This window comes from Chiloscyllium plagiosum, chromosome 2 (assembly GCF_004010195.1).
Source record: "Chiloscyllium plagiosum isolate BGI_BamShark_2017 chromosome 2, ASM401019v2, whole genome shotgun sequence".
Lineage (NCBI taxonomy): Eukaryota > Metazoa > Chordata > Chondrichthyes > Orectolobiformes > Hemiscylliidae > Chiloscyllium > Chiloscyllium plagiosum.
In genome coordinates, this window is record NC_057711.1 from 75,278,157 (window position 1) to 75,305,506 (window position 27,350).

General features: G+C 38.0%; 1 protein-coding gene across 1 annotated transcript in view; it reads left to right on the forward strand.

The window, feature by feature from the left end:
* The first annotated feature begins 11,273 nt into the window (after positions 1 to 11,273).
* rorb (RAR-related orphan receptor B) overlaps positions 11,274 to 27,350 on the forward strand; it is a 266,439-nt gene continuing 250,362 nt past the window's right edge. The window contains exon 1 of the mRNA XM_043712184.1: positions 11,274 to 11,605. Coding sequence (XP_043568119.1) covers positions 11,599 to 11,605 — 7 coding nt within the window. The 5' untranslated portion in view covers positions 11,274 to 11,598. The remainder of the gene's footprint in view (positions 11,606 to 27,350) is intronic.

Consider the following 27,350-nt stretch of genomic DNA (forward strand, 5'->3'; position numbering starts at 1 on the left):
ATGTAGATACCCCTTGTCATACATTTGATCTGAAGAAAGTGTGAGGGGTTAAAGTAAAAGTTATTCAAAGTGAAGATGAGCTCTGCCGGGTGGAGGAAGGAGATGCTGGACGGGGTCAATTCAAGTCTTTTATCTGGGAAGAAGTGGAAAGCCCAGAGATCATCCTGATGGAGGATGGATTTGTAAAGGGATACACGTCCATGGTAAAGAGAGGGTGGCTGGAGCCTGCAAACTGAAAATTCTGAAACTTCGTTGAAGTATCAGCAGAATTTCAGATTATGTGGGATGGACCCAGACAAGGGGGGAAATGTATTGAGTCAAGGTAGGTGAAGATAAGTTCCAAGGATCAGTCTGGCTGGGCAGTTCTATTTGATGGGAATTCGAATAAGGTAGAAGCAGGCTGTTCAGGGTTGGGGTACAATGAGTTGGGAGGCTGTTGTGGGGAGATACTGAAATGAGATAAGATTAGTGATTGTTGTGGATGCAGAAGCCTAACGCTTGATGATAGGGTCATGGTCTGGGGGAGATAGGAGGAGGTGTCGAAAGCTGGTATTCAGCCTCCACATTGTAGAGGTTAGCACGCCAGCCAACAACAGCACCACCCTTGTCACAGGCTTGTCAAGGTTTGTAAGCACAGAGGGCAGTCAGTTCACAGGGAGATAGGTTAGAATGGGTGAAGTGGGCAGAGAAATTAAGGCAAGTTCTCAATGAGCAAGTCGAATAAGACATGAACCTACCACCTTGTGATTCGAAGGCAGGCTGGCAAGAACTAATGCTATGTTCAGGTGTAAGATAAAACTCGTTCCAAACTACCCCACCTTCAATTCAACATCTGAACAGCATTATATGATGCATCACTATGACTTTTCCATTTCCCATACCAGCCATGTTTATTGCCTTTCTAAAAGAGATTAAGAATTTACTGCAAAGTTATGGCTTGCAGATGTATGCCTGCTAAGAATTGGGTCAAACTCATTTCAATAGGAACTTTACAGCTGACCAGGAAGTGTATTATCCTACATCTGCCTGAACTGGATTTCAAACTGGGTCTTACAAGCTTGACCTACCACACCACTAAGTCCACAGTATTGTTAATTTTAAGAAGACAGCGGATGGTGAGGTGAAACTTTTGATTTATTGAGCAAATCTCTCTAAGTAGACAGCATGTTATTTTTTTATCATCACCAAACATAGTTTCAGAATATTCTGCAGCTTTATCAGATTGTAAATCAACACGGGGTATTTGATAGCACATGTTACAGACTAAAAGTGTGCAAGAACATCAGTATACATGAAAGCCAGATGCAATCAGAATGTAAATTGTAAAACTGTAATAAATAGCAGCTAATTCCATTTATGAGTTTAACTTCCTGTAAGAATCCATATGTATTTAAATCATTTGAAATGCAAAGAAATAATATATTCTTAGCACTAATAAATTGGTGCCTTATTCCAATTATCACTGATATAACATATATCATAACAAAGATTCCTGTGAGAATTCTTGGTCTATGCAACTTCTGTTATGCCTGATCAAATTCATTCAATTTGATTTAATCATAGTGTCCATTTAGTTTAAAGTTAGAATATATGTAAACTACCATTTTGTGAAAGAATTTAGTTACCTTCATAAAAATAAAAGGAGAAAATCATGTCATATTCTTCAAGAAAGATCCTGTGTTAGCTGTGCAAGTTGTCATTCTATATCACAGCAATAAATGCAGATTCCAAAGTGGAATGCCTTAAAAACCAGGGTCTATATTGACAATATCTCACAATTATTCATTTTCGCTGTGTAAGTTTAAAAAGGCTCTCACGTATTTCAGTACTTGAATGAAGCACATTAGTAAAAAGAACAATCATACATTTGTGCCTTTTTGTACAAAAGTCATGTGTAATCATTTGGAACCATTTACTACAGAACATGAAAGAGAATGAAATATGTTTTGTAGTTTCTAATTTACCATCATTACGGTGGGTGGCACGGTGGCACAGTGGTTAGCACTGCTGCCTCAGAGACCCGGGTTCAATTCCCGCCTCAGGGAACCGTCTGTGTGGAGTTTGCACATTCTCCCAGCTTCTGTGTGGGTTTCCTCCGGGTGCTCTGGTTTCCTCCCACAGTCCAAAAATGTGCAGTTTAGGTGAATTGGCCATGCTAAATTGCCCGTAGTGTTAAGTGTAGGGGAATGGGTCTGGGTGAGTTGCTCTTCGGAGGGTCAGTGTGGACTTGTTGGGCCGAAGGGCCTGTTTCCACATTGTAAGTAATCTACTCTAATTATTCTATATGAACTATTTCTGAACTGAATTCTGGTATGAAAGTAGCTATGATACTTTCTCTTATACATTTGAATGGAAGATCAACCCAAGATTCCGTTGGTCATTTAAATATTTGTTGGTGCTGCCGAATATTGCCAGTATTACCATAATAAAGTTAACGTTACTGAGTTATAGCTAAATATTCTAGAAACAGCCAGTTCCTGACTATATATTAGAAAAAGACATGTTGATGCATCGTAATATGCATTCGGTGCACATCATAATTAATACTTAGATTTTGTTGAGTTCTGACTTTGAAAAGCTACCTTCTAAGAAAATTGACAATTATATGAGATGATTATATGTTTAATGGTAACAGTTTTTAATATGTTGCAGTAGTCCTGTGAATAACATATGTGCACAATTATTATGAGTTTATAAAAGCAGAAAATGCAAGAGAAGTTCAACAGTTTTGGCAGCGTATGTGGAGTAAGAAACAGAGTTAACGTTTTGAGTCAAATATGACTCTTTTTCAGACTGAAGAAGAATCCATTCAGATTTGAAACATTAACTAACAGGTGTGGCCAAACCTGCTGAGTTTCTCCAGCATTTTTGTATTTTATTTAATTACTCCAGCATCTGCAGTATTTTGATTTTATTATTAAGAGCATTGTGTTAATGTAGTCTATACTACCCTTTGGTTCTGCATTCTTGTGAAGATTTTCAGTCTCACTGAAATTGCATTCATAATGAATTTGGCAATATTAACAAATAAAAGAAAGAATTATTTGCATGTATATAATGCCAATCACACCCTCAGGATGTTCCAAAGCACTTTAGATTCAATGAATTACTTTAGAAGTGCAGAGTCTATTATAATGTAGCTAATTTTCATATAGCTAGGCCCTATAAATAGCATTGCAAAATGTCCAGATAATATGCCTTTAGTGTAGCTGGTTATATGTTTATATATTGCAAAGCATTGTAAAGACCTTCTTTGCTCTTCTTTGAAATTGCTCACAGGCCATATCATATATTAGTGATATAATTCATCAGGCTTTATCAGTGAAGTAACTCCACTGAGGCCAGTATCCTCTCACCAAATCATCCTTTAATTACACAAGCACAGAGGAGGATCGTTGAGATTCTATTTATATCTGTCAGCCATGGCTCCCTGATTAGGGTTGTTAATCTGGGCCAGCCAGGGAATTCATATTCAATGAGATCCACCTGACCAACCTCGTTCCAATCACTAGCTCCCTCCCCCTCAAGTCCGGGATGTCGGCCTGTTCTTTTTCTTGTTGCTTTTCCTGGGATGTTTTTGCCCCAGGTCCAGTTTCTCTGACTCTGACTCAGACAGGTGGTGTGCACTGGGCCGTAGCCCATCTCTTGTGCATAAAGTGTCTTAAAAGAAATTTCTCCTTTCCTTTAGGCCGTAATGGTGTCGAGGCTGTGACATCCACTGCATCCATCTCAGACTCTGAGGTTACTTCGACTCTAGATGGAGGGGGAGACCCCACGGTTTCTGACAGCCCTTGTGGCTATTCTGAGGTGCTGGGCATCTTTTGCTCCTATCCTATTTGTGGGGTAGCAGCTTTCACGTGATCCACATGTTTGCTCAGAATTGCCTCACTTACCCAAACTTTGTATGTCACGGGACCTGACCTCGTGTCAACATTGCCTCAGAATCATGCAGGACCATTTCCATGGTTTTGACACCAAATTTTGTCCCCTCATGTAAACTATCTTTCCTAGATGGTATCAAGCTGATTGAGTATTGTTGGAGCTGTAGTCATCCAGGCAAGTGCAGAATATTCCTTCACACCCTGACTTGTGCCTTGAGTTTCTCACTGCAAGATTCCCAGCCTCTGACATGCTTTTGAAGACTGGTTCAGTTCAGTTTCTGGTCAATGGTAACTTGGAAGATTTTGGTGGTAGGGATTTAGCGATTGTCATACCATTGAATTTTCTGGGAACTAGTCATTGCCTGGCATTTGTGTGGTGTTATTTGCTACCTATTGGCACAAGTCTGGATGTTGTCTCAGTCTTTCTACATCTGAACAAAGGCTGCTTCAGTATCTGTGGATTACAAATGGTACTAAAATTGTGCAAACACCAGTGAAGGTCTACACTACTGACTTTATGATGGATGAAATATCATTGTTCAGACATCTAAAGACACTTGGGTCAAGGACTCACCTCTGAGGAACTCCTTCAGAGGTGTTCTGGAACTAAGAAAACTGATTTCCAACAGCAAAAACAACCATCTTCTATTGTGTTAAGTATTTGAAGAGTTTTCACCCCATGCCCATTGACATCAATTTGGCCAGGAATTCATAATGTCTCACTCAGTCACATGCTGCCTTGACATCAAAGGCAGTCATCCTCATCTCACACCTCAGTTTAACTCTTTGTTTGCAATGTGATCAGGATCCAGTTGGCTCTGGTGAAACACAAAATGAGGGTCAATGGGTAGGTTATTTCTTTGCAACATGGTAGCACTTTCAATGACCCATTTCCATCACGTTGCTGATGATTGAAAGTAGACTGAGAGCAATAATTGACTGGATTGGATTTATTCTGCACTTCTTGAACAGGACATGCCTGACTAAGTGTCTGCATAGTCACGAGAATGGCAGTGTTGCAGCTGCGCTGGAATTGCGTCTTCATTTTCAAGGCTGGTTGTGGAGCACAGAATTGCCCGAATTCTGTCAGGGTCAAGGTTAGAGTGGTGCTGGAAATGCACAGCAGGTGATTCCTGATGAAGGGCTCCTGCCCAAAACATTGATTTTCCTGCTCCTCGGATGCTGCCTGACCTGCTAAGCATTTCCAGCACCACTCTAATCTTAGCACTAATTTCCAGCATCTGCAGTCCTCACTTTCACCTAGAATTCTATCAGGGCCTATCGACCTTTCACATAGAAGAAATCGGATTAGAAGAAGACTTGCATCTGTAAGACTTGGGCCTCAAGAGGTGATCAAGATGGATCACTCATTCAGCACCTCTGGCTGTAAATGGTTGCAATTTGTGGAGTCTCCTCCACTCTTAATTATAAATTGTCCACCGTCATTCATGGTGGGATGTAAAGTTTTCATCTGACACATTGATTATGGGATCACCCAGCTCTTCCTATCATGTGCTTCTTCTGCTGTTTGGCATGTACATAGTCCTGTGTTGTAGTTTCTCAGGGTTGACATCTCATTTTTAAGCATTCCTAGTGATGCTCCTGACATGCAGTCCTGTATGCTTAGTTGAACAAGAGTTTTGCAGTCTTCTGGCAAAGGTAGATTGGTAGATATGTTGGGCTTTGAGGTTACAGATTGTGGTTGAATACAATTCTGCTGCTGCCGATGACCTACAACGCCACATCAATGCCCAGTTTTGAGTTGCTGAATCTACTTAACATCCATCCCCTTTAGCACGCTGCCACACAACACAATGCAACATTTCTCAATGTGAAAATAGGACATTGTCTCTCCAAGAATGGTGCAGTGGTCACTGTTAACAATAATGACATGGATTTTGCAGTGATCATTTATACAGGTAAGTTGTTGAAGTTTAGGTAAAGGAGGTTTTCTCCTCTTATTGGTTCCCTCATCACCTACAAACTGAGTCTAACAGTTATGTCCTTGAGGATTTGGCCAGTTTGTTCAGCAGTGAAATAGAAACAGGAACTCCAAGAATCTGGTCGCATCTACAGAGAAAATGGAACAAAATGAATGTTTCAATTCCAATATGACCTCTCTTCTTGGTCAGTCATGGTTCTTACCAAACAATTCTTGGCAATAGATATTGACGTCCCCCAGCCATAGCACATTCTTTGCCTTTGTCACCCTTAGTGCTTCTTCATGGGGACAGGTGAAGGGGGTTGGGGAGGGGGATGAGGGGTGGGGGGAGCGGCATGTGTTGGGTGGTAGCTGATACTCAGCAAGAGATATCCTTGTCCAGATTTGATTGGATGACATAAGACATCTTGGGATCTAAAGTCAATGTTGAGGACTATCAAGGCAACTCCTTCCCTACTGTATACCAGTGTGTTGTCACCTTTGCTACCTCTGTCCTTCAAATGTAATAGAACATACTCAAGGATAATTATGGTGAATTCTAGGATATTGTCAGTAAGGTTTGACTCCATGAGTATGATTTTGGCAAGCTGTTGCTTGAGAAATCTTTGAGACAGTTCTCCTAATTTTGCATAAGTCCCCAGATATTAATAAGGAGAATTTTGCAAAGCTGGCAGGGTTATGTTTGTTGTCTTTGTTTCCAGTGTCTGAATTAATGCCCAGTGGTCCATGCAGTTTCATTCCTTTCATCAGACTTGATTGCCTTGACATACAACAGGTGGATTGGTGGGATTTTGGTCCTGTCCCTCGAGCAGTGACCTGACCTTCCACAATATTTTCCAGTGAAATTATCACTACACCACTGCCTCTCTCTAAATAGCATGCACAACAATTTGTACATACATCAAATTTTTACTGTAGTGCATCCTTCATATTGCTCAAACCTTTGAGTATAGGAGTTGGGATGTCATGTTGAGGCTGTACAGGGCATTGGTGAGACCTCATCTGGAATACTGTGTGCAATTCTGGTCAGCTGCTATAGGAATGATTCTATTAAATTGGAGAGAATTCAGAAAAGGTTTACCAGGATGTTTTCAGGAATGAAAGTTTGAGTCAGAAGGAAAGGCTGGATAAGCTGGGACCTTTTCACTAGAGGGTAGGAGGTTGAGGAGTGATCTTAGAGGTTTATAAAATCATGAGGGACACAGAAAAAGTGAATAGCAATGGTCTTTTCCTTAGGGTGATGGAGTTCCAAACTAAGGTGAGAGGAAAAAGATTTATGAAAAGACAAATGGGCAACTTTTTTACACAGCAAATGGTTCGTGTGAGGAATGAACTGCCAGAGGAAGTAGTGGATGTAGGTACAGTTACAACATTTAAAATACATTGAACAAGTACATGAATAGGAAATGCTTGGAGGGATATGGGACAAAGGCAGGGAGATGGACTAGTCTAGTTTGGGAACATGGTTGCCATGGACTAGTTCCACTGAAGGGTCTACTTCCATGCTGTAGGACTCTATGACTCTCTCAAAAGACACCTAAAGAGTGATATGAAACAAAATGTAACACCGAGTAACACAATATTAGAGGAGAAAGTGAGGTCTGCAGACGCTGGAGATCAAAGCTGAAACTTTATTGCTGGAACAGCACAGCAGGTCAGGCAGCATCTAGGGAACAGAAGATTCGACGTTTCGGGCACATGCCCTTCTTCAGGAATATTAGAGGCAATATTAGAGCAGATCACCAAGCACTAGTAAATGTTGTGAGGGCAGTCATAAGAGAAAAAAGAGAGATAGAAAGCTGCAAAGATTTAGAGAGGGAATGTCTGACCTTTGGCAACAACAGGTATGACCAGCAGTAGTGAAACAGTTAAAATTTGGGATGCACAAGAATTGGAGAAGCGCAGTTTTCTCAGTGGGTTGTGAGGCCAGAGCAAAAAATTACACAGATAGCGAAGGGCAAAGCCATGCAAGAATTTGAAAACGGGGTCAGAATTTTAAGATCAAGATATTGCTTAACCAGGAACCAATCTAAGTCAATGGATACAAGCATGATAGGTGAAGGGGACTTAGGACAAATGCAATAGCATTTTGGATGAACCCAATTTTTTAGATTTAAACCAAAAGAAAATTGTTGCTCTTTATATTATCTTCATATGGAACCAAAAAGAGCAGAGTGCTAACTATAGTTCTATACCAACACTTTAGGCCACTTCAATCCAAATTAACCACCTCTTATTCTTTTCATTCCTCCCAGGGCTTACCTGAGATATTGGCAGCAAGGTGACCAGCCCAAATTGGACAGTTAGTATGGATGGCAGATATGAACAGCTCCCTACAATTATTAGAATGAGGCCTGGGGCCCTGTTTCAGAGTGCCTCAAGCCTCAGACTTATGAACACGCCAAAACTTTTGCCCTTGAAAATGGGTCAAAAGCAATTTGTAGCACTTTGATTTATTTGAGACTTTAAGTGTTGAAGAGATATATAAACACATTAGGTGGTGGTCACTGTTTGAATTATCAATATGAATCAGTGAGTCTGTCTGGGACCTTTGAACAGAGAAAAGAATAATTAGCTTCCTTAGGTATCAAGAATATGAAAAGAACTGACATATAAGGAAATTATTTATCATCTAGTTTAGTGCAGCCATTGCACTTTATTTGTTATAAGAGAAACTAGATAAGGAAAATGACTATTTTGAAACATATGTTTTACTCCTGCTGTATTTGTCATATACTTTTTATTGTTTCACATTCATATTTATTGATTGCCAAAAACATTTGGCTGTCAACGTCTATTATAACCTGCTCAGCAGCTTTCAAAGATGAATTAACTTGTAAATGAATGCATAGGATGGAAACAATAATTGGAATATCATCAGCAGACTTTTCTATTTGTTTCCTGAGTACACCATGATTTTACCAGATACCTGGACAAAAGGATATAGTCTGGGAGTTATGGAACTGGGTTTCACCTAAAACAAAAAAAATTGCTATATATTTAGGGGTTAAAAGAAAAGCTATAAAATTTCCAGAGGATGTTCCAAGTTGTTGCCCACATTACAATTCCTATGCTGCAATCTCTGTGTTGTCTGTAAAATGCAGTAAGATGTAAAGTTGTGTGGAATTAGGTTAAAAGTCAAAAAGCAAAACTTAGTTCAATTTGTAATTGTAGTTAGTTTCCAATGTAGAATAAAATGTTTCTTAGTAATTTACAAAATTGAGTTAATACACAAAAAGAGTTTAAAGGGTTCCTATTTGAGCCTTTCCATTTAAGATAAAAAAAAGTTTTAAGACTCTCTGTGAAGGACTGCAAAAGATAAAATTAGTAGAAATTTACTATGATAATTCATTTATTATGGTGGAATGACAGTTTGTGGTCTGGTTCAGCTTCTAGCACTTGGTGTTTTAAACAAACATAAAAGATCAAAGAAACTCAGTTTCCACTGGATGCAATTTGTGCTTAAAATTTCACAATCCTTTGCACTCTAGCTGTTTCTCAGTGAACTGCATTGGAAAGATGGCACAACCCACAGAAAACTCCTGCCTGTTTTCAATTCATGACTAAAGGTTCATTATTGTCACATTATTGTGTTCATTTGACAATTTAGAATCACCTTTCCCAAACATTTTTTTAAAGAAAGCACAGTTGTCTATAGTATGGACAGTGGTTGCATAACAAATGAAGAACTGTGACAGTATTATGAATGCTGCTGTTGCAGGTTTCAGCCAGCTTTATTCCTTTCTCTTTTCCACCAATCAGATCGGAAGAATGAACAACTGGTCCCCTAATGCATCTTCTTTCACACACTATTTCAACCATAACAAAATTACAATACTTTAGCAGATTATTTCTCAGTAACATATGTTGAAACCAAAACAAAGCAAGTTTTTGTAGTACTTTTAACACATTGAAGTATCCAAGTGCACTCATATGTTTCTTTGGTCTACATTTTTGGAAACTAAAATTTGTATTTTTTAAATATTATACTATCAGCTGATTCATAGTTCTTTATGTATGCATTTCAGCGCAACACTACTCACGTTTATTTCTAACACTTTATGTGAATAGAATTTGTGCAAAGAAGTTTTCATATTACCAGCTAATTAGATGAAATATTAAATCAATGTCCACCTGACTTGTAGGTGTATACAAAATATCACATGGTACTATTTAAGAGAAGTCGGGGAGATATCCCCTGTCCTCTAGCCAATATTTATCCCTCATACAACATGTTATTCAGATTGTTTTGCCATTCTCACATTACCATTTGTGGAGCCTAGTGAATTACTGCCATGTTTCCTACATTACAACAGTAACTACGTTTCAAGAATACTTCAATAGCTTCAAAGCACTTTAGAACTTTGTAATTGCCAATTTGAAATGTTTTGCCCTCAAGCTGTATCTCTGGCCTGGAATGTAATTTGTAAATATTAAGGTTATGAGAATGGTATAGAGCGGAACATGAGGGAGGTTTTGAGAGAAGTTGCAAATTCTGAACTATTCAAGTCAAATACGGTTGTTTACACATTTTGTGAATAAAGTATTTTTTAAAGGAAAGTTTACAGCATCTGAAGTTGTGAAATGCCCGTTCTTTTTCTTTTCTATTCAGTGAATAAGACAATTTTTATGGGAAAAGTAAGTGTTTGCAATGAATGCTAAACGATGAAGTTGCAAGTAAAATCTTATCTATAATGTAATCAAAATGTAGTGTTACCAATAAGTACGTGAATTTAATAACTAAAACGGACTAATTTCTATTATTGATATTTGTAGTTGTTATAATGATTTTGTTTACACATTTGCAGTTTCTTTCTCACGTTGTTGCATTGCCTTCTCTGGTTATGTGAAAATTTGGATCCGTGCCAGTATACAAAGCCCATTATTTAAATATTATTTGATTCCGATCTTCTCATTTTGCATTTTAACAGTTGCATAATGTTGTTCCAGTTTATCTTCATCAACAACATGAAAAATTATCCTTAGTGCCTACTTACTGAATTTCTTATGTTGTGAGAACACAGGTGCATAAAAACACCTGCCATACTAACTATTCAACTCACTCTAAAGGCAGTTGTACGCCACACGCTAACACTTGTTAAATTAAATTATTTCTCAGTTTTACAAAGCGAAGGTAAAGTAAACAAACAGCTTGAAAATTACGTTTTCTGAACACTAATAGCCTGGATTAGAGTTTTTGTTTTGCATTTATACAACTGGTGAATGGATCATGTCTATATTAATTAGAATAAAACGCATTTAAAATAAGTGTTTCAGAATAAATAATCGTCACAGTAAACAGTAAATTTCTAAGTGAGGTGTGGACGAAATAGTCTACTATCTCGTTATTGTTTAGGATTACCTTGGTGAAAATAATGTGGTGGTTACAGTGGTCTTTTATATTCAATGCGATTTTTTTATTTACTGTCGATTTTCCCTGTGTGCTCTTGGCAGTGATTGGCCGGCGACGGTTCGTAGGAGGAGCTGGAAGTGACAGAGTCATCCTGGCTGCTATAAGAAGCCTCACTCTCTCCTGGTGCCAGTGAAATTCACATACGGATGAACGGCGCAGATGTCATGTGAAAGGCCACATGCTTCCATTCAGACACAGAGCGCTAGCGGAACAGTCATGACACACTGAAGGAGAGAAGCTGCAATGGTGGGAGAGCAACCTCCTGACAGTGTTATTACCGCCTTCTAGCCGCCGCCGCTTTTCTCGCCGAGGATTGGGTTTTGATATATATTCATGATCATTTTCCATTTGAAGTCGCCACCATGCGAGGTAAGAGATCGCCTGGAGGCTGCTGCTGGGCAAATGTTTGTGACAGCTGAGAGATGGCAAGGACGATCGCGCAGTACACACCGACTTTCGGAGGGGGTGGGGAGCGGGGATCGTGGGAATCTGCATTTAAAAATGTGCCTCTTGCATGGATGGTTGTTCGAAACTTTTATTTCCTGGTTTTGCGATGCTTAAGGTCTGAGCGGCTGCGCTCTCCACAACAATGTGGGGTTATTTTCGTAAACATAAACTTTGTTGCTCGCTGACAATACGCTCAGTTCTAGCTGAGATTTGGTGAGTTCAGCGGGCGGGAGCTGGACAAGCTGTCATAACAGTTTTGTTTACTACAGCAGGCTAGTGCAGTGCTCCGAGCCATCCATCCAGCGCCTGTCTCGCTTTAGCGGGTTAAAGCAGCGCTGATTGCATTCTCTCTCCCTGAGCAAGAACTTTTATGCCATTTTGGCTTTGAGGCGTGTTTCCGTGGCTGTAAGGTGAGACAACATTAACTGTTAATAATGAAAATACAGATTTTGGGGCAGTTTGGATCCAGTTGCAAACAGAAGTGATTAGTACAGGGCAGATGCAGCAGGAGATGGTAAACAATGTGGCAGTGGATATTTTGGTTTGTTGGCATATGTCAAGGTGTCTAATTCCATTTGGTAACTCAGCCGGCATACTCTTAATTTTACATGAAACATCCAGCATGCGCTCTCCACACTGAATCAAGCACCTTATGTTTCAATGGACGGTCAAGTGCAAAGGATGCTGTGGGGCTCTGTATACTGTTAAAGGTGCTGGCAGAGGCTGTGTCCACAGTCAGCCGGTGTCATGTGTTCCACTGACCTACTTCTGTCCGTCAAGATGCTGCTAGAAGCCGGTTCCCCCCCCCCCCCCCCCCCCCCCCCCCCCCCGGTTCCCCCCCCCCCACCCCCACCTCCCTCACCACCTCCCCCAAAACAAACAAAATTATAGCAATCCAACCCCAACACATGAAACATACAGGCAGCCCACTCCACTCAGCGTGTCGTCCTGTCATGTGAATCGGATCAGAGCTTTATCGGGGGCAGTATATTGGCTGTGGTTGGAATAATATCAGCAAACTATTATTTGACGAAGGCTGTCATGTTTTCAAAAAAAAACACCACAGCAGCCAGCTACACTAGATCCGTTTGCATTGCTGGTCATTTGAGGTTGCGTCCTGATCTTGTGCGAGGGATACAAGGATGTCCAGCGTCCACTGTGGTTGTAAAGTGCATCCGAGAATATTTGTGGCAAGTTCCAGGACTGGGAATGAGTCGGGGACAAAATCTGATACACGCCAACTGCTTTAAGATCGGGGTACATTACAAGATGACAATTTAGTTCCTTTGTAGGTCGAGGTCCGCTTATTTAATAACTGAAAGTAGAAACTTGGGTCTGGTCCACTTTAATGTGGCGAGATAAACCGGCGCGTCTCGCAACCTTATTCTCTGCTTATTTTTAACGCCGATGAAGTTTATTCCTTACAAGTTGCGTTGATTTACATTATTTAAAAGTACTAAATAACAGCGCGATACACTGCAAAAAGTCATTTTCAGAAAATTTGAACAAGTGTCGCTTATCCTTTTTTGTGTTCCACACTCCTTAGCACAGCAAATGTTGGCGATTAGAATTCCTCTTCTCATTTAATTAAAGAAATCTGGACTGGAATTCATAGTGAGCTATATAAAGTGCTATGTGCGATATTTTAAAGTTTTTTTTTGCAAGAGAGATGTTTTGCTGATCCCAATGAGTTCACTTTCTTTGTTTTGTTTTCAGTGTTTTAACACCAAATTTGCCAAAAAAAAAACAAGTCACCCATCATTTATTGTACCTTAGCTAAGAAAAAAATGGGCCATGGGAAAAGTCCTATTCTTAGCTTGTTTGTAAATGGACGTAAAAGCGAGTAGTTGCAAATTTTGCAAGTAATTTTCATTTGCATTTTATGTACTTGCCCTACATAAAATGCAAACGAAAAGTAAAATAAAGTAGCAAAAAAAATTCAGCTTTGGTATTTGTGTCCCTAAATTTAATTTAGTCAGCAATGTGTGCAGAATTTTAATAGTGATTGTCCTCTTTTACAGTGGTGTTGGCAAATGTCTGTGCCCTGAGTGTGCCATTTGATCACAACAGATTATCTTCCTCCTAAAGTAAATGAGCAAGAAGCCTCAAAGTTGATTGTTTTAACATCATTTGGCAGTAGATTTTTTTCCACTGAACAGCTCTGATAATTAGCAGAAAACGTGGAGTAGAAGCCAGATGTGCTATACATCAACTTACACCAGAGGCAGTACAGAAATTAAATGAACATAATGAGCGTATGTTTGGGAGGTTAGAAAGGGGGAGGGGGAACAAACGGTAATATGACCAGTGGAATCAAGATGACAGCAAAATGCAAAATCATGATCACTTCAATTATACGTCACCTCTGTTACATGGCTTTTGGCTCCTGTTTGTAACACTCATGTTAAAAGGCAAAAGGATCACATCTCAACAATTTTTATATTTCATGTTATGAAAGTGACAGTCCTGTCCTATGACATAACATACCCCCCATTATAAAATGCATGAGTGTCAAACACCCCATTATAATGGGGGTAGAGTGGAACAGGAAAGGTGAGAACAGGAAAGTGGTTTTCAAAAAGAAAGCCTCCTTCACCACTTTTGAGGCATAATTGAACTAATATTAGAAGATGTGGTAACATTACAAAAGAATTGAAAGTGGAGTAAAGGCCACTGTCCCACACAATAAGAGAAAAATCAGATCCCAATTATAATCTGCTGAAAGAAGGTTCTGAACTCAATAGCAGAGGACTGAACGAGGACAGTTTCAGTAATGAAATGAAAAGAGGCCAGATTTCCAGTCAATAGAAAATGAGGGAAAGGGTATTCACATCTTTAATGGAAAGTCAGGAAAGAATGACCTCAAAAAGGGCAAAACTGAGAAGCCAAAACCTCAATGATAAGGCAACAGAAAGGAAGGTTATGAGTTCACTAATAGACTTGCACTAGAGAACTCAATAGAAGGTATTATAGATAATCTGCTGTCATTTTTTCCCCCACACTTGTAGAGGAGTGGGAGATATTGCAGGACGAGTATTTGATAATTGCTGTGAGAAAGTAATCATTAGCAAAGCGGAGCCTTTTCATTAGTCTACCAATTTTGTCAATTTAATAAATGGTACTAGCCACACTATTACATTCAAACAGCTTGTTCAATGACAAACTCAAATTGTAATGGAAAGAACATCTAGACCAAAATGTGCTATCTGGCGATAAAGCAAAGAGAAAGGTGTCCTAAAACAGGTGTGGAAAAAGCTGCAAAAATAGTTCTTTGTTAGGGCTATTCAAATCTTCAGATCTCCAAGGTTCTAATGATTGAGCAAATTACTCAAAACTTGGCAGTGTTTGATTTATTAAACTCAGGTTCACTATGCCTAACAACAATACTGGATGAGCTCTGCTGTGCCATAATTCAGGAATTTAAAAAACATTGAATAATTATCTTTGAAACTCCCATGCCAAGCACTAGACTGATGATGATAATAATAATGTTTCACAGCTACTAAGGTAACTATTACACCCAGGCTACATTTTTATTTTGTCTGTCTCTCTGTTTCTGCCTCTGCTCCACACTTGCTGTCTATCCCATACATTCAAGACCAACTCCTGTGTTCATTTCCTAATCTGCCTACTTCACCTATAGCTGCAATTATGCAGCCATTCTATCCTGTTGTCAGGAATCCGCTCTTCAAATCACTTCACCATATTAAATCCCGCCCTGTTTTCAAAGTTGTTGAAAATAATTTTCTGTGCATGTCCTGCCTCATAAATATTCTAGCTTCTATTCACTGTTCAGTATTTGCACATTCAGTTTTAATTTTTCTGAAACATCTTTATGTGAAGATCAATAAACATATTTATATCATCTTTCAATTGTAACACCGTATCATGACGGGCTCAAAGCATTGGTTTTGTTTCTCTCCATGGTTGTTGCCAGGCCTGGCAACGTTATTTTAGGGGTTGTTTTCAGATTTTCCCTACTCTAGAGAAGGCTGTGAAGTTTTTGTTTTATCAATTACTCATATGAAAATTCTGCTAATTTCTTTACAAATAAAAGCCATTGTATAAAAAATATATTGGAGAATCTATATTTTATTTGTGTAAATATTGTTCTCTCCTTGACAGCAAATATCCTTTAGCACGTCCCAACTAAAAGTACTTTTTGAGGTGTTGATATGTGGAAATGTTTCCATGTAAGACCTAACAATGTTCCACCTTATTTCTTAGTCCCTTGCTCTCTCCATAATTAAATGGCATCTGCACTTGTTAAATCCAGATTAACCTAGGCTTGTTTTTTCTATATCTTAATGACCTGGGGATTCATGAAGTTCCAGTATAAATTTTTTTGAATGCAACTTGGCTATAATTTTCTTTAATTTCAAGATTATCAAGTTTTTCTTTATTCTAGCTAATTTTATCTTTCAATAAATTATTGCATGATTATAATCAGGTATGATTATGGCTGCATTGTTAATAGATTCTATTACTATGTTCTCAGTTATTCATTTGGAAGATATTTGAAGGAAGACGTGGTTTTAAAACTGAACTAAAGATCTATCGGGAATATATAATTTTGTACTTAAAAGTAAATGTAGCCCAATAGGTAAACAGAATGTGTAAGTTGATATTTAATTATAGCAACAAATACATAACTTGTCTCCTTTAGTTAGTACTGGTGTAACTGCATGTGTCAAATAATTCCTGCATGTATCAAAGATCTTGTAAATTAATGCTAATTTACCTGAAATATAACTTCCACTAAATGGTGTAGGCATAAATCAGTATGTGTCTAAGTAGAAGATGAACATCCGTTATATGTACAATTAATGTCGTGGTTTACCCTAAAGCATCAAAAAATTTACCTCCCAATGTATGTCACAATGATCACTGTTGCACTACCTCTCCTTATCATGCAATGGGAGAACTTCCATCAACGTTTAAGGATTATTCTGAAATTGTGACCAAGACCCCTCATATGTTAGAAAACCATTATATAAAGATGATTAACATAGCTAAAATGATCTCTGAAATATTATCGACATGCAGTATGCAATGTAATCAAACCAGGAAAGAATAACTAATCATAGAATTTTACTTACCCAGGAATTGTGCTTTATACTTAATTGTTTTGTTCAGAAACAATTTGGAAGTTGAAAATTTGTCTTAGATTTAAAAAGTATTTAATCTATATGCTACATGAAAAGTGTCCAGCATTGCAACAGAAGGTATTTAAATGATCAGATAAGCAGCAAATGTGAAATACTTCTCAATTGTGTTGTGAGCTTCTACCATTCTTCAGTCTAATTGTCTTGTAGGTAAAATCTATCCATAGCGTACTTTTTTCATTTTTAGCATTCTCTCAGAATATTCTATGTATGAAATCAGAATAATTTGTATTAGGGAATGTTTACTCCTGGAGACAGATCATGTTAACTATCTGTATGTGTTTATCAAACAACTTGGAAAGTGAAAGTAAACACCTTTATTAGACTGCAAAATCTTCCCTCTTCCCATTTTTCAATGATTTTTAACCACTTTCCTGTAGGAACCTAGTACACAGTTTGCAGTATAACATTGCAGATGACTAAATACCAAGCAAATGAATCATTTCTTGAACACAATCTGGATAGTTACAACTGAAAATTATAAAGTTGTGGTGCAACAACTGTGCAACTAATGCGTAGCGCCACTGAGTGGAGTAATGTGAATTTGCACTGGTGATCAACCGAACCTTTGAGTTCTGTCTCGGGTGGGTTGCTGTTGGAGATAGCACTAAGCAGGGCCAACATTTTACTCACAAGAAAAATACCACAATAAGGGTATTGCTCTGTTGTTTCATTGTATTTGTAGCTGCTTTGCTGTCTTTACAATAATATTCTTGAAAGATCAAGATAGAGGCCACCTGCCAGACATCTCATTTACAACATTGGTAGAGATTTTAAAGAAATACAACAATTTGAGAATAATTTATATCACCACTATAAAGCAAATTCTTAATTTTTATACATCAATGTTTAGAGCGAATCATAAATTCCAAGTAATACTTAAAAATAAGGCACACATTTACACTCTCTCTCAATCTTTGCTTTTTGGGAAGGTTCAGCAACTGTGTTACAGCAAACTTTGTCAAGTAGCTAATATGCTACCTTTCCAGAATAATGAAAGCTATCAACATTTAGTAGTCTAAAATAAAAACTGCAAACTTGGTTTTAAAGCCATATTTCATAAAATATTTGTTCACTGGTCAGTCTGTTAGATAATCTTTTAACTCAGTTTGCTCAGCTCTGGGGATATTCCCCATTTATGTACAAAATGCTGATATCTATATGGCAGTGAGATTTAACATGACCACAGGCTATTCATTTAAGTATTGATTGTGTTGGAATGTAATTGTCTTTATAAATATTCATTATAGTCTCTGGAGCATATATTTATGATCCTTTGTTACTTTAGATAACAGAAATGGTAAAACATTTGCAATAGGACTTTTACTGTATTTGCTGTACAGTTAAAATGATGGATGACTATTGTTAATCATCACTTGTTAACAAGACATAATATTAAAAATGTTTTATCTTTGTGTAAACTAATACTACTAGATTCTCATACAGTTCCTGTATAATGTATTCTTTCCCTTCTGTTCAGCTATCTTTCTCTGCATGGCCTCTCTCTGGCAGTGGTGCCTGACTCAGATACAGTTGATAAACTGTTCTGAGAACCCATTCTCTTGAGTTGGCTGTTAGTGCTACACACAAGAGAACTGTAGCTTGTTCTTTTACCTTGTGAAAAACACCTTGCATCAGCTGTATCTGATAGCTGTGCAGTGAACAACTTGTCAAAAACTTGAGCCTTATTACTTGACTCCTTTTTGTCAGTGGTTTCTTTTTCTTCTTAAGTGAAAATTCAAAAGTTGTGAATTTTTTTAGAATGGGTCAATCCCAAATATCTTTGTTTTGTAATTTTTGGTAAATTTAACTAAACTATGTAGTGACCATGTTTGTGGAATATAACTTTTTCAAATTTTCTCATTGAAACAAATCTGAATCTCTTCCCACTAATGTTACCCATGTGTTGAGACCTTTAATATTGGAAGATTATCAACATGATATTTCCATTTCACTGGTTTGAAATTCTCATTGAATCACAGACAATCTTGTTCTTCAGAATTAAAAGACTTTTTTTTGGTTTTTCTTTATTCTTCTCTAATTTAAAAACCAGAGTGCCTCCTCATGCTCACCTGACTTCTAATTCTCATTGGAAGGTTACTGAGATGAGGAGCAATTTCTTCACCCAGAGAGCAATCAGCATGAATTCTCTGCTACAAAAAGCAGTTGAGGTCAAAACATCAAATGTTTTCAAGTGTTCTATATAGATCTTTAGGGGTCAAGGAATCAAAGGATACGTGGAGAAAGTAGGAAGTGCTGAATTGAATGATCATCCAGAATGGTGGAGCAGGTGGAAAGAGCAGAATTACTTATTTTAGCTCCTATTTCCTATGTTTCTGTGGAACTACAGTTAAGCTCCACAAGTGATTCTTTTAATCTGAGATCAGTTCCATTAATAGTTACTGTACATGTGGAAAGTATGCAAACATTAATTGATGTTGAAAGAAATAAAACACCATAAAGTAACTAACTGTAGGAATTCCAACTCTCCAATAATAACTTTGTCTCCAGCAATTAACAATTGATCTTGTGAACTCTGAACGTTGTTTCCAGAGACTCAGGACAAAAACCATAAATCTATTCAAAGAATTGTGCATTTTTCTTTGCCCAATGAAAAGTTGTTTGTGTCATACCCAATATTTATATAATAACAAACAGTTAAGTTACTTGGTGATGTCAGAGTTCATGTGATGAGACTTCCAGTAACAAATCTGATCAGAGTAGATGACTGTAAGCAATGCCTAATTTATTGAAGTTGAAGACTACAGTGTATTTTCGAAACACTGGTGTCAGTGTTCCAAAACTGGTAAGCAGATTAAAATTATTCTGTTGTAAATGACCATAATTGAATGTTTCCAGTGTGAATATTTTATTTTGATAAGTATTCCTGGGCATAGAATTCTGCCTACAGAACCAAGTTCATTGGTTTTGCTGATAAACAAATACATATCCAAGTGAAAAATAACTTGCCTGTTTTGTAAAGTTCATTATTGTTATACAGCTATGTCACTAATGGAATTATTGTCAATCAATGTATAATCTGCCCTACTCTAACAAATGGTGTCAGCTGATTTTTTTTTTGAAAGTCAATCTTTTTTTTAATAAGAGCAACTTCAACATGTGCAATCTCCCATGTCACCATTTCAAATTAATTTTACTCTGTTACAACAAAGTGAAGGAAGTCTGAGCTGTAATTGTTTAGGTAGGCCTAAGAAGGAACCCTTGTTTTCTTAGAATACAGTATCCTAATATGGTCTTTCCGCATGTAGATCTGCAGAAAATTAGGGAGATGCATTCTGATCAAGAGGGAAAACAAGGTTCTATTACAAATGTGCTTCCTAAGAAGACAATATTAAAACAGGCTTGCTCCCTTTACAATTAGAAAATAAATAGCTCCATGTTCCATAGATTCCTGAAAGTAAAAAATGTTACAATATCTAATTTCTCCTGTAAGTTTGCATTACACTGGGGAATTTATTTGCCTGGCTAGCTCCTGGCTTGTTTCGGATGAGAAGTGTCTTAATTCTGAGAGGCTGCATGTTTTGACAGTGAACCAAGTACTTGCTGTTACAAATGCATTGCTCATCACCACATTAGATATAAATAAACCTAGGGATCCAGTAAAATAAAAATGCATTACATCAACTGTATAATCCAGTAATTATGTCAAAAGTCCACTTGCTTATGGCATTTTAGTTTCAGTGTGAGTTTTAAATATTGAAATAATGATTTAATTTACACTTGCTGTCTGAGGATAATTTTGACAGTAGACTCAGTTGACATGGAGCAGCATAGATTAGGAATTTGGACACATGCAGTTCTTTTTAGTCTGATGTATGGCATCTTCAAACTGCTATGAACCAAACCCAAACCAACACATAAACTTATGATTATAACATTAATAAACAGCATGTGCTGAAATTTTCCAACTCCAAATCATATGCAACAGCTTGGTTCATTTAGTACAACATTCCTTTAGGGCTCAAAGCTGATGGGTACAAATCTCAAACAGTAATATAGCACACATCCCCAGTGTTGAATTGTCAGAGTTGCTAAGTTTGGAGAAAATGCTAAATTGTGCTTGGCATCCCTGGACCAATATCATCATGACCAAGCACAATTGATTCCTCGTTTGTTGCTTTGTTTCTCCTGTAATAAAACTGTTTCTGCCCAAATATAAAATAGTGCACAATTTCAGACTACTTGCATGGTGATGTGTTGCATTTGTTTTGGAATATTAATTTTTACTGTTGTGAATAATTATTAGTTACAAAGGAGGTTCTTCAGTTAATTCAGAACAGAAATAATCATCATTTTATTTGCAGAATATTGAAGTGCCATTTCCTTTGTGCTATTTTGATATAGAAATTGAAAAATAAAATTTTGGTGTTCCAGGAGTTTGATTTCTAATTTTGTGGATTTTTTGACATTTTAGAACCGTAAGTTTTTTCATTAAGTCAATGGTCACCACTCCAGCCATTCAGTCAGACAAATTGTTTTATGGGGATAAATGTTTTTAATTCAACAAAATTAAATTCTTGCATTCTTCAAGAGCTTCTGAATGGAAAAGAATATTCATAGACTTGTAAACTCAAAAGAAGCCCTTTGACCCATCAAATCTGCCTGACAAAAACAACAACTCCACTCTAAATCTACACTCCTCCAGCATTTACCACAAAACCTTAAAGTATGGCATTTCAAGTGCCTATGTAACTACTTTTATAATTTTTTTTCCCCTGATAAACTTCCTCATTCTTTGATGCACTGCCTGAGTGTCACTGAGGCAGGAAACCTTTAAGGTACTAACGATCTTCCAATTTGTTTTTGGTTTAGATACTGCTTAAAGATATATTCTGGGTTGAAATATGTTCCATCATAATTTGGCAGTGAGTCTGTCACAATATTAGCAATTTTGATTTCAAGAGTTTGAAGAGAAAGGATAGGATAGGTTTAAGCTTGCAAGACACACAACTAAATTTACTCTATTAATTTGATTTTTATTTTGTTTTTCTAACACTCTTCCTCATAAACCGTCAAATTATAGCCTACAAATTCCTAGCACCACCCTTTTTCAGGGGCGATATGCCAGGAGTTCAGTACTGTTACCAAATGCACAAACAATGTTTCCTGACCTAACAAAATTACTGGATGGTGAAAATAGACCATTAACTCACTCAGGCGAAAGTGAGGACTGAAGATGCTGGAGATCAGAGTAGAGAGTGTGGTGCTGGAAAAGCATAGCAGATCAGGCAGCATCTGAGCAGGAGAGTTGACATTTCAGGCAAAAGCCCTTCATCTGGACTCACTAATTCACTCCGTCATATGGCTAATTAGTTATGGGGCCAACTCGTACATTTAAGGGGTACTCTTTCCTTATTGCCATAGGAGTACTGGTATGGGAAGAGACCTGACAGAAGAGCAGAAACTTTAATACTCTTAATTATGCATTTAGATACAACACAGTTTAGAAACAAACCTGAAAATACTCAGCAGGTAAGGCAGCATCTGTGGAGAGAAAAGTCAACATTTTGAGTTAATGATCCTCGTTCAAAACTTCTTTCCTTACATTTGATTAAGTGAAAGATTGGATCAGGGACAAACTTGAGGGAAGATCTCTGATCGGGTGGAGGGCCAGAACAATTCAAATGGTAAAACCATGATTATTTAATTTTTTTTTCAAGTTTACATTAAGACTTAGTACTTTGCAAATAATGAAGAAGCTTCAGTGTTGCATAATTAGGTACCACAAACAGCAAATGAAATGAGTAGATGGCTAACCTATTTTAGTGTTGTTGGCAGGATGACTGGTAGTCAGAACACCACAAGAAATTAACTGCTGCCATTTGATCTTTCTTTTTGCTTTCATATGAACAGGTGGACATTTAACACTTTGTTAGAATAATAATACTTGTAGTAATAAAGCAGTAGGCCCTCAGTACTGCATTGAATTGTTTACTGATGTTGCTCAACTACTTCTTCTAATGTGAAAGCAATTTATAGCAAACTGCAAGCAAGAACCCTGTATAGTTGTTTCTCCAAATATGTCCTTAAAACATATGTGCGCACACTTTTATTTGCAGCCAGAAGTCAGTGGATTTACATGGGCAAAACAAAAATCTAATTCCTCAAACTGTTTGTTAAATCTAATCTGGTCCTCTTTCACACACATGCATTTTATGCAAAAATCTTTAAGTTTTACTAAGTTAAACACCAGCATCGCCAAATCATTAAATTGTACTGGTCTTCTAATGGTATATGTTGGCTGTTCATTTTAGTATCTGCTTGTTCCTGGGTTATTTTTCTGTCTTCTTTTGAATATCATTCCTCTGGTGCATTCTATTTCCATAATTACTTTGTTTTAGCTAATCCATTTTCTGTTGGAGAATGATGAACATCTGGGACTAATGGTCATTCTATACTCTGCAGATGCTTTGATCACATTTTTCCTGAGTAACTGTCCACAGTGAAGGAACAGCTTCTCCAGTTGGGTATATATGTCAATGATTGATTGACTATTTATCTAGTCATTCATGTTTACTGTGTATAATTTGAGGGGGTAACTACTCTGAAAACCTAAGTTGTCATGTGGGTTGACGCTTGTTGACAGCATTAAATGTTGGTAATTGGACTGGTCCTCAAATTCAACTCTAGCAATGATTTAGCAACCTTTTCAAAGCGAAGGTTGGCCTTCTATTATTTTATTTACTTCTGGGACACTGGTGTCATTGGCTGGGCTAGCATTTATTGTCCATCCCTAGTTGCCTTTGAGAATGTGGGTGGTCAGCTGCCTTCTTGAACTTTAGTACATGCTCTGGTGAAAGACCCATAATGCTGTTAGGATGGTAATCCTAGGACTCTGACCCATTGGCACTGAAGGAAAGGTGATGTACTTCTAAATCAGGATTGTTTTTGACTTGGAAGGGCAGTTGCAGGTGGTGTTCATATGTATCTGCTGCTCTTGTCCTTCTAGATTGTGGTGGTTGTGTTTGGAAGGTGCTGTCTAAGGCTGTTTGAATTTCTGCAGTGCATCTTATGGATGGTACACTCTACTGCTACTGAGTATTGGTGGTGGAAAAGTGAATATGGTGTCAGTCAAGCAGGCTGCTTTGTTTTGGATGGTTGAAACTTTATTGCTGGAACAGCACAGCAGGTCAGGCAGCATCCAGGGAACAGGAGATTCGACGTTTCGGGCACAGGCCCTTCTTCAGGAATGGTGTTTTGGATGGTGTCAAGCTTCTTGAATGTTTCATCTTATTTTGTCACTCCTGCTTGTTACTGCTTCTGGCCTCATAGTTTTTTCGCAATTGGAAGAGTAATATCAGTGTAATATGACATTAATCATCGCATTGGACTACGTTTCACACTTTCAGTGGATATATTTCTCCACTTCACGATTGCATTGCACAAATCTGCACTGAATTTGCTTGATTTCTTTATGATCACTTTGGTGACTTTTTTTCACTGCCACTTTAGGTTTACAGCCGTATGGCTTCAATGTTTGATCAACCCCTTGAATTACTTTACACAAATGAATGAATTGAATTGGTTGTCATGAGTACCGAGGCACAGTGAAAAGCTTTGTCTTGTGTGCAATACAGGCAGATCAGAGTTAAATAGCATAGAGAAGTAAATAATAGGTAAACAGCAGCAAAAACAAAATCACAGGTACAGGCAAATGCTCAGAGTTCGAGTCCGTTCAGTATTCTAAAAACAGTCAGGTAGAAACTGTTTCGAAACTGGCTGGTGTGTGTTCAGGCCTCTGTACCTTCTGTCATGTAGAGGTAGATGGTAGAGAATTTGTGACATTCAGGTAGTGCTGGTGCCTATCTACCATTTCCTATTTGCTGCTTCTCACCTCTCCTTCAGTGGCCATAATACTAACAGCCTCCAATCAATTGATCACATTTAACCTTGATGGTACCAATCTATTTTTGAGGTAGATTTGATTTGTCAGAATCATTGTCTGCTCTTTCATAGCCAGTTTTGTAGTCTAGTTTACACTTGCATGAAAGTGGGGTGGCATGGTGCTTCAGTGGTGAGAACTGCTGTCTCAGTGCTAGGGACCTGGGTTCAATTCCCACATTGGGTGACTGTGTAGAGTTTGCACATTCTCCCTGTGTCTGTGTGGGTTTCATCCGGGTGCTCAGGTTTCCTCCCATGATCTAAAGATGTGCAGTTTAGGTGAATTGGTCATGTTAAATTGTTCATAGTGTTCGGTGCATTAGTCAGGGGTAAAGATAAGGTCGGGGAATGGGTCTGGGTGGGTTACTGTTCGGAGAGTTAGTGTGGACTTGTTGGGCCGAAGGACCTGTTTCCATACTGTAGGGAATCTAATACTTAAATTCATTCAATTTCTTGCAGTTACAACATCGTTTCCTCAAAATAAACACTTCATTTTCTTTTTGTGATGCCTTCCACTCTATTTACATTGTGCCCCTGTCCTTGATCAGCCCACTGCAACATTTGCAACTCCATTCCAAACATTCCTTTTCTCTTCTTTCTTCAATGTGTTCTCATTCAGCCTGGAATGAGTCAGCATAATGAAAAGCCTCTCCATTCTACCATTAGTACACTCTAGCTGATAACCCCCAATCTGTTGCACTTGTCAAGTTTCTCAAATACAATTCTCTTCGCTGAGTAGACATTCTCTTGCAGCAAGATTTCTTATGCCTAAGATAATTCTGTCTCTTAGATCAACTTTGAGTTGTCCAAATTCTCATGATTCCACTCGATGTATCGTTGCCATCATAAACAGTCAAGTATCCCTCTCAGCTCTGAACATAATTTATTTGTAAGCATTAATAGTGTTCAAAGTGTCTTATTTACTCAGTCGTTCTGTTCAGTACAGTAGCTATTTCATAATTTTGCCGGTGAGTGGGGGGAAAACATATCCAATTGTCTCATCACTTTTCTCTTCCACAGCAGTGGAAGAATGTAACCATTTTGAAACTGTCAGCACTTCAAGATTGCAGATTGTTTTTTTTCTGCTTTTGTTTTGTTACAGTAATTGGCTCTCCTAAAGCTCAAAATCCATAATTTTAATGTGCACTTCTCATGCCATGTTTCATGCCATGTATTTAATGGCTACTTGTTAAAGTGAAACTCTCTAACAGAAAAATTAGAGATCCAGTGACTATGGCAAGCTAGCCAGTACACTACATACAATTGTTTGTCCAATTGACTTCAATCTACAACATTCTGACTTTTTTTTTGCACCACTCTATAGAACTAGTATACAGTGCTGCAGTTGGTAAAAAACATTTTCATAAAAGCCATGCTGAAATGTCCAAAACATCAGATGGCAAATTTTGAAGTCTCTCATTTCACTGTATATTGACCTGCCAAGCACAACTACAAGTTAATGTCAGCAAAAATGAGTCTGAAGAAGCTCTCACAGCACCTCTTTGCTTTGTTCCAAGCTATGACATCTCTTTCAGGAAGATTTGCATACTTTACTACATCCATGTAGCACAGCCAGAGGCTTTCAAAGTCAGCATAGCTTTCAATTTTCATGCATCTGGCTTTTTCCAGACTGGCATAACTACATCAAGGAGTTTGCAGATGCATTATTCAGCAGGTCTGACAACATCTTCGCTTACACCATGGGCTAAGAGCAAAAAATGAGAATATGCAGTCTACAGAATTACCGGCTTATCAGAATCCTGAAGGTGCTTCCCTAGAGTAACCAGCTGCCCCCATATTGCCAGTTCCGTTTCGATGCATGAGTGATGCTGTGTCTGTAATCTAAAAGACCACTTTCTAATTCAATATGGACATAACACACATTTCCTATTAGGAAATCATGCAAGGCTTTGCCTGCTTCCTCCAAAGCTCTTGCAAAGCCTACATGTTAAAGTTGTATGATCACCATTGTTTTACAATAAATTTGAGAAGAAGGATGTCAAGACTACTATTTGCTGCCTTTGATTGTGTCACCTCAATACTGCAATGGAACTCATATGGTAGGAATTCTTACCAAATAAGATTTGACCCTGGTGTGTGCTGCTTCAGGACATGAATCAGCCTTGCAGTACAAAACCACTTTTACACATGGCCAGATTTTGCTAAACCAATATTGGTCACATGCTGCTTCACCTCACATTGAAAGGAGTCTGGGTTGCAATTGAGTGGCTAAGTCTACAGCAAAGTTAAACATGCCTTTCTCTCCCCCCCCCCCCCCCCCAACCCACCAGTTTTTATAATCTTATTTATAAACCAAGAATTCTACTTCCTATTTAAAATGCTCATAATACACATTTCTTCAGGGTATCAATTATTCCAAAGAGATCCCTTAAAGATTTATACATGTCATTGCAAGGGACAGATTTACTCCAAGCTCTGATTTCCCACCAGATGATGAATAAAGTGTGCATGCAAGAGTACATAACAATGGATCTCTGCCACATATGTGTTACTAAGAAGATGTCTACCTACAAGTTCAGGTGAAGCACTCTTCAAGATTTGTCGAACTTCACCACAGAGTTCAATGTCTCCTTTTTAAA